Raw genomic sequence first — 6,730 nt, forward strand, 5'->3', positions numbered from 1 at the left:
TTGATTGACAGCACGCCCCCTTTGGTGGGCGTGCCGGGGGCGTGCCTCCCTGACGGGGGCGTTCCCACGGGAACGCCTCCCGTCAGAAGCCGGCCCACTGACATCACTAGTGATGTCAGTGGGAGTGATTTTGGCTCTGATAGAGCCAAAATCACTCCGGAGCTTGCGGTTGAAAACCTCAACCGCAGGCTCCGGCTCGCAATTTCGATGGTCGCGATGGTCTCGACCATCGCGGCCATCACAAAGCACGCTCGTATAGCCTGTGGGTGGTGACCCACAGCTATACGAGCGTCCAGGAGGACGCTCCATGAAAATGGAGCCCGGCCCTCATTCAGAGCGTGCGCTCTGCTCAGAGCGTACGGCTCTGAATGAGGGCCTAAATTCCCAGAAAGTAAAAAAGCTTATCCAAACACAGATCTCACACATTATTATCCTGAGCTAGTTTCTATTAAGTCAGACAAAGTGCTGCTCCAATTACTGGTGTTACAATGATGGCAGGTTCTTGAAATCATTTACTGTAGATAGGAGCAGAGGTAACTTTGTTTCTCCTTTTAAGGCCCTGTCCTATCCATAACAAAAGTGCTTATATATGGCCCAAGACATACAATTGGCATGTATTACCATCAGTAATTTAGCAATACCCTTCTATGTAGTGAATTAGCTGCAAGACCGTAGACAGTACAAGTATCCATTAACAGGGATGCAGTCAATATCCCGACCGTGGGGATTCCGGCGCTCAGAATGCCAGCGCTGGGAATCCCGACACTTGTCAGGATCCCAGCACCAGCATCTGGAATGCCGGAATCCCGAAGGTAAGTAGAGAGGTTTGGGGGAGGGTTAGTGTTAGGGTTAGGCACAAATGGAGGGGGGGGGGGGGATGGGGGGGAGGTTAGGTCGAGGGGGTTAGAATACTGACCGACAAGTCTATAGTCTAACCCTGTCGGGATGCCGGCATCAGGATTCTGACTGCCGGGATCCCGTTCCTATCCCCTTTTACATTATATTGTTAACAGTTGATTGGTCTTCATTTGTGGTATATACATTAAATATTACATTAATTATAAAAATGTATCTCATAACCTTCCAATACCAAAATAATATAAGAATATTAATATCCAAATATTGTATTATAAGTACATCATCTATGCTGGATTGTCAGAAGTGCTAGAATAGAGATCTTACTTCAATGACAGCAGTGTATAAAACATGGCCAAGCAGTTATGTTATCAAGTGCATGATCTAATCTTTTTTTTTTTTTTTAAACATACCTTTTTTTTATTTGGCAGCTCAGCTCGTCCCAGGAGCACAGCCTGGTGCTTCACAATATCATTCAGAACAAAGGTGACCAATTCTCGTATTCCGCCTTCCTCTAGCGGGGTCCATGTGATGGTTAGTGGCACAGTTTCAAAAGGCTGCATAGGTAACATCATGAAAAATAAAATCAATGGAACTGAAGAAGTTGGCATGTCATTCTCAACCAAGGCTGCCAATAAAACATTCAGATTTGCCTTGTAAATGGCAAGAAGCACCCAGCTCAGTTAGTGAATATTTTAATCAACTCAATAAAATCGCTTCACACACCTGACTAACATAATAATTTGAAAGCGTCCATGAATGAATATGAATTGTTATTGCAGAAAACAATCCCTATTCAAGATTCATTAATGCAAGTACTTTTCTAGCTTTTCCTCATGTGCCAGCTAAAGTGCTGGATGAAATCTGCCAGTCACTCTGCAGAATGGTCCATCAACTTTCCTGTAGTGGGTGACTACTCCGCAAGAAGATGCCACCTGACAGCGTGACCTTGATTATAAAAAGAAAAACCCATAAACTGCTGTGTGCGGTTCTACAAAGAATACTGAGCCTGAATCAGAGTTGTACGGTATGACGTTTCCGAAGTTGACCGATTATCGGGTATCTGTGCATGTATCCAAGTCGCACTACTCATGCGTCAAAGTCCAGTACCCTAGTCGCTAGCAGTGACTCTTTACTCGCATAGTGATTGATGAGGGCCATTTGGGGGAGGTGACGAGATATGCAGCCAGAAACGCAGGCCATGCTGCTGCTCGCGATCTACACAACACATGGCTCCAGCGACTCAGTTCAGGTGGCCATTCTGCGCGACCATAGTTACTCAGAACTGTTTACACTGAATGATGTGCGACCGATAAAGCGTCTTTGTACACAGATGCTTGGATTTGCAAAGCCACAGGTGCTCGTCTCAATACATCTCCCGGCGGCTGCGTCAACACTGCCGGGAAATTTTTTAGCATCTCAGCCGTGTACACATACCCAGCAGCACTGTCATTAACTTGAATCTCTGAATCAGGCCCATTGTGTCTTTCTGTTCTTAGCAGTAGTCTGACCGGGTGTGATATGTTACCGCCGGGCGCATCGCCGGCGGTTCAATTCCCGACAGCGGCAGCCCGACAGTGCTGGAAATCCCGATCGTCCTAAAGGTAAGTATCAACCAACCTAACCCCCCTAACCCTCCTTAGGGGTGCCTAACCCTAACGACCCCCGTGTCTAACCCTAACTCCCCCTTCCCCGCTGCCTAAACCTAAATTCCCCGGGACGGTGCCTAACCCTAACCCCCCCCCCCCCCGGGGGTGCCTAACCCTCCCTTCCCCTAGCCTAACCCTAACCTCCCAGAGGGGTGCCTAACCCTGAGACCTCCCCAGGAGCCCTAAACCTAAACCCCCCCCCCCCTCGCGGCTGTCCGCTGCGACGCCCGGAATCCACTCGATCAGGATGCCGGGCGCCAGTCTCCCAACGTCGGGCAAATTACAGGCGTCTACATTTAGACTCCTGTCATTCGTCCCTAGTCGGGATAAAGCAGTCTGGAAGCCGGCGGTCGGCATTTAGACCGTCGGGTTCCAGACTACATCCCGTCTGACCTACTAACAACTAGGTGAGGGATGGGCATGGAGTGACCCACCAGTAACTAGTAAGAGGTCAGACAGTTGTGTAAGGTTGGATGCGGTCATAACCTCAACCGTGGGGATTCAGGCGCTCAGAATACCAGTGCAGGAATCCTGACACCTGTCAGAATCCCAGAGCCGGCATCCCAAAGGTAGGTAGCGGGGTTAGGGGGGGGGCTAGCGTTAGGCACTAGAAGGGGAGGGTTAGGTTTAGGCACCGGGGAGGGAGGGTTAGAGTTGGGAGAGGGTTAGTATACCGACAGGTGTCAGAATCGTAACCCTGACGGGATTCTGACCGCTAGGATCCCGTACCCAACCAGTGTAGGGTGGCCAGTTTGTAACAACTAAGAGATCAGGCATAGGGTGACGTTTTCAGTAACCACTCTGCCCGACCAATTATTGGTAGTGAGACCCACCATAAGGGTCCGGCATATTACCCATCAGTGACTGGTAAAGAGTCGGGCAGTTGTAGTGTGACCCACTACTAACATCAGTAAAGGGTTCTGATACAATGTGACCCACCAGTAAGGGTTCGGGCAATACAGCAGATGGGTGTAATAAGTATAGTGTAATTACAGAGCGGGGCAGAGCCACCCTACAGGCACCGGCAGCAGAGGACACGTGTAGTGGGTGATAGGTACGTGCTGGAAAATATGGAGGTACACATCGGTGCAAGAGGCAGAGTCTCACCTGAACGAGAATCTCATTCTCCGGGACACTGAAGCCGCGATTCCTCGGCAGCTTGTGCACCGTTACCTGGGCCGGGTCTGACGTTGGATTCTGTAGCAAGAGAACCGCGCTGCGAGCCGAGCCGGGCCGCACACAGCCAAAGCTGAGGAAGGGCGGCCGGGAGAAGTGTGTGAGAGAGAGCACCGGGGTCTCCTCATGCGGCGGCTGCCCTATCACTGCCGGCGGGGAGATGGACAACATGTTCCAGCAGGCTCCTGGCCCCCCCCCCGACACAGGACCGGGCACTCGGGGAGGTTACAGTCCCAGCAGCCGGGTACCACACACTCACTGACAGCCAGCACCCAGGACAACTACTAGTACGGATTTCAAAACTCCAGGTATTGTGAGCCTGAGAGGGATGATAGGTCCAACGGCTCCGTAAACTACGCCCTCATTTCATCAATAGCCAATAGAAGCCCGAAACAGCGGGACGGCCCACCCAATGCACACACTACAGCCATGCCTATCATGGCTCAGCGAATTGCAGGGGAGAGATTTATTTAAAACGCATTGTGCAGGGGGCGGAGGCCATCATCATTATCAGCGCTCTACTGTGTCTACTGCGCCTTTAGCAACAGGCAGCATAGCAACATAACAGCAGCACAACCTCATCCTGCTCCTGTAACTAGTCTGAGGCTACTGCTGCCAGATGCGACCAGGAATGTTTGTAATAATTCCTGTCATTATTAATAGGTAACCTACAATTCAATACATTGTAGTCTCTAGAACATTTCAACCTAGAGCTGCATGCAGGTAAATATATACTACCACATACGGTGGCAAAAAGTTAATGACAGTATGGGCTCTATTTAAGAACGATCCTTATTACTGGCAGCAAATTTAATTTAGTATCACAGTGATATTAACAAATATGTCACCTGTATTTAACATAACTTACCTCTCTGACAAGGGTTCGTGGTGTCCTCCTCTGTGTTGTCAGCAACTTAATGCTGCTGGCGATGGGCTGCTAAATTATGCGCATGCGCGATTTCCCTCTGTGCATGCGCATTAAACTTTCACCCACCATGGACTCCGCAAAGACAGAAAGGCTTTTGCTGAGTCCCCTATGCCGGCTATGGGGATGTAGCGCCAGGGGCGTATCTTCCTATTGGCCAGGATGGCACTCGCCAGGAGCTCCGGCTGAGGGGGGGGGCGCCGGCGCCACCTGGCAGTGCTACCCACGGCCAATAGTACTGCCTGTCAAAAGTGCTGCTGTTCTCTCAGTCACCATCAGCACTTGAAGATGAGGGGAGTGGAGTGGGGGGAGCGATCGCCGCCCTTACAGCCGTCAGTTAAGTAACAGCAGTGCAGTGCCCTGATTAGTTAGGAACTGCAGCATGGTTAAATTTTCAATCCTGCTGCTCACCTCTATGAAGCCCGTACAGCCGTCTGTCTAATAACAGCAGTGCCTGTTTTCAGTAGGAACTGCAGCACGGCTTCATTTCTAATCCTACTTCTTGCCTCTATCAAGCTCCGGCTCCTCCCATGTGATGTGTGCTCTGCCTCTGTGCAGCCTCAGCGCTGCTGCTGTAGTCAGCCCGCTGGTATGAGCTGCTGCTGTAGCTGGCCCCATCCACCTCGCAGCAGTGACCAGCCCCCTCAAACCCCACCCATGCACATTGATCTTCTGCCCATGACAGGTGCAGCAACAAGACCCAGCATAAGCAGACAGATGGCACCTTTGGGTAAGTTTTACTGAAAAAAAAATTGTGTAGATTGCTAAACAAAAAAAACCCACAGTTCTCTCTACCTGTCTTATTTATTTATATATATATATATATATATATATATATATATATGGTGGTGGGGAGCCAGTCCCTTATTTTACCAGGGGCGCTCAGACCCCTAGATACACCCCTGTGTAGCGCTAATGTCCCACTCACCTCCATTATTCTTTCTCCAGTCCACAGATCTTCCAACATCAGAGTTGGATGTAAACCATCAGGTTTACATAGAACTCTGAATCAGGTCCTATGCTTCCTCACTCCAGTCCCACTCATCCGGTAGCACTGCACCCCCACTCACCTCCGGTCCCTCCAGGTCTGCTCATCCTGTAGCACTGCACCCCCACTCACCTCCGGTCCCTCCAGGTGTACTCATCCGGTAGCACTGCACCCCCACTCACCTCCGGTCCCTCCAGGTCTGCTCATCCTGTAGCACTGCACCCCACTCACCTCCGGTCCCTCCAGGTCTGCTCATCCTGTAGCACTGCACCCCACTCACCTCCGGTCCCTCCAGGTCTACTCATCCTGTGGCACTGCACCCCACTCACCTCCGATCCCTCCAGGTCTGCTCATCCTCCACTATGCTCACTATAGTCCCACTTAGGGATGAAAATCAAAATACCAGCAAGGAATAGTAGTTGGGTTTATGCTATTGTTTAATTCCAAATAATGGTATGTAAGCAGTGTTTGAAAACCAAATGACAGTTTGATCCATAAGCCTCGCTACAGACTCCGGGTATTCTCCTTGTGGTGTATGCAGCAGGATTGACATCACCAAACATTGTGGGGAGTTAAATTCAACGCGATGTTGAATAGCCGTGGGATGCAGCTCCAGCAGCTATTCAATTCACTGCGCTGTTTGGGCACGCTAAGTATTTCTTCTCGCACACCCCGATCGCCCCCCCACCCCCCCGCAGCTGAAAACCATCACCATGGAGATAAAACTACTGATGATTACTAGCCATAGGTTAGCAATTGCCATCCCTAGTCCCACTTACCTTGTTATACTGTGCACCAATCTGAGGAAGCTGTGTGTCTTTACACAGCAAAATGCATTAAGCACAATTCTCTACCTTGGATTTGTAGGACATTGTTTTCTCATCTTAACCAGCCATGTGTGGACTGATATTCGAGGTTCTGAAGTTCTCGGTCAAATGGTAACATTCCTACTATGGGCCTGATTCAGAGATGTACGCTAATGCCGCCGCAGTTGCAAATATGTACGCAGCGGTTGTTCAAAAATATGCAAATGTCTCAGCTGCTTGGATTTGTATTGAGACGCTCACTACCGGCTTTGCAAATCCAAGCGACAGTGTACAAAGACGCAGCATCGGTCACAGATCAATCGATGATCAG

The 6,730-nt window shown here is 50.0% G+C and overlaps 1 protein-coding gene across 1 annotated transcript in view; it reads right to left on the minus strand.

Moving 5' to 3' along the window:
• ASPM (assembly factor for spindle microtubules) overlaps positions 1–3,953 on the minus strand; it is a 119,982-nt gene extending 116,029 nt beyond the window's left edge. Inside the window, exons 1-2 of the mRNA XM_088474056.1 lie at positions 3,612–3,953; positions 1,269–1,412 (exon numbers count right to left, since the gene is read on the minus strand). Coding sequence (XP_088330182.1) covers positions 1,269–1,412; positions 3,612–3,851 — 384 coding nt within the window. The 5' untranslated portion in view covers positions 3,852–3,953. The remainder of the gene's footprint in view (positions 1–1,268; positions 1,413–3,611) is intronic.
• Between the last annotated feature and the right edge of the window lie 2,777 nt (positions 3,954–6,730).

The sequence above is a fragment of the Taudactylus pleione genome, unplaced genomic scaffold, assembly GCF_031769625.1.
Source record: "Taudactylus pleione unplaced genomic scaffold, aTauple2 ptg000146l, whole genome shotgun sequence".
Classification (NCBI taxonomy): Eukaryota; Metazoa; Chordata; class Amphibia; order Anura; family Myobatrachidae; genus Taudactylus; species Taudactylus pleione.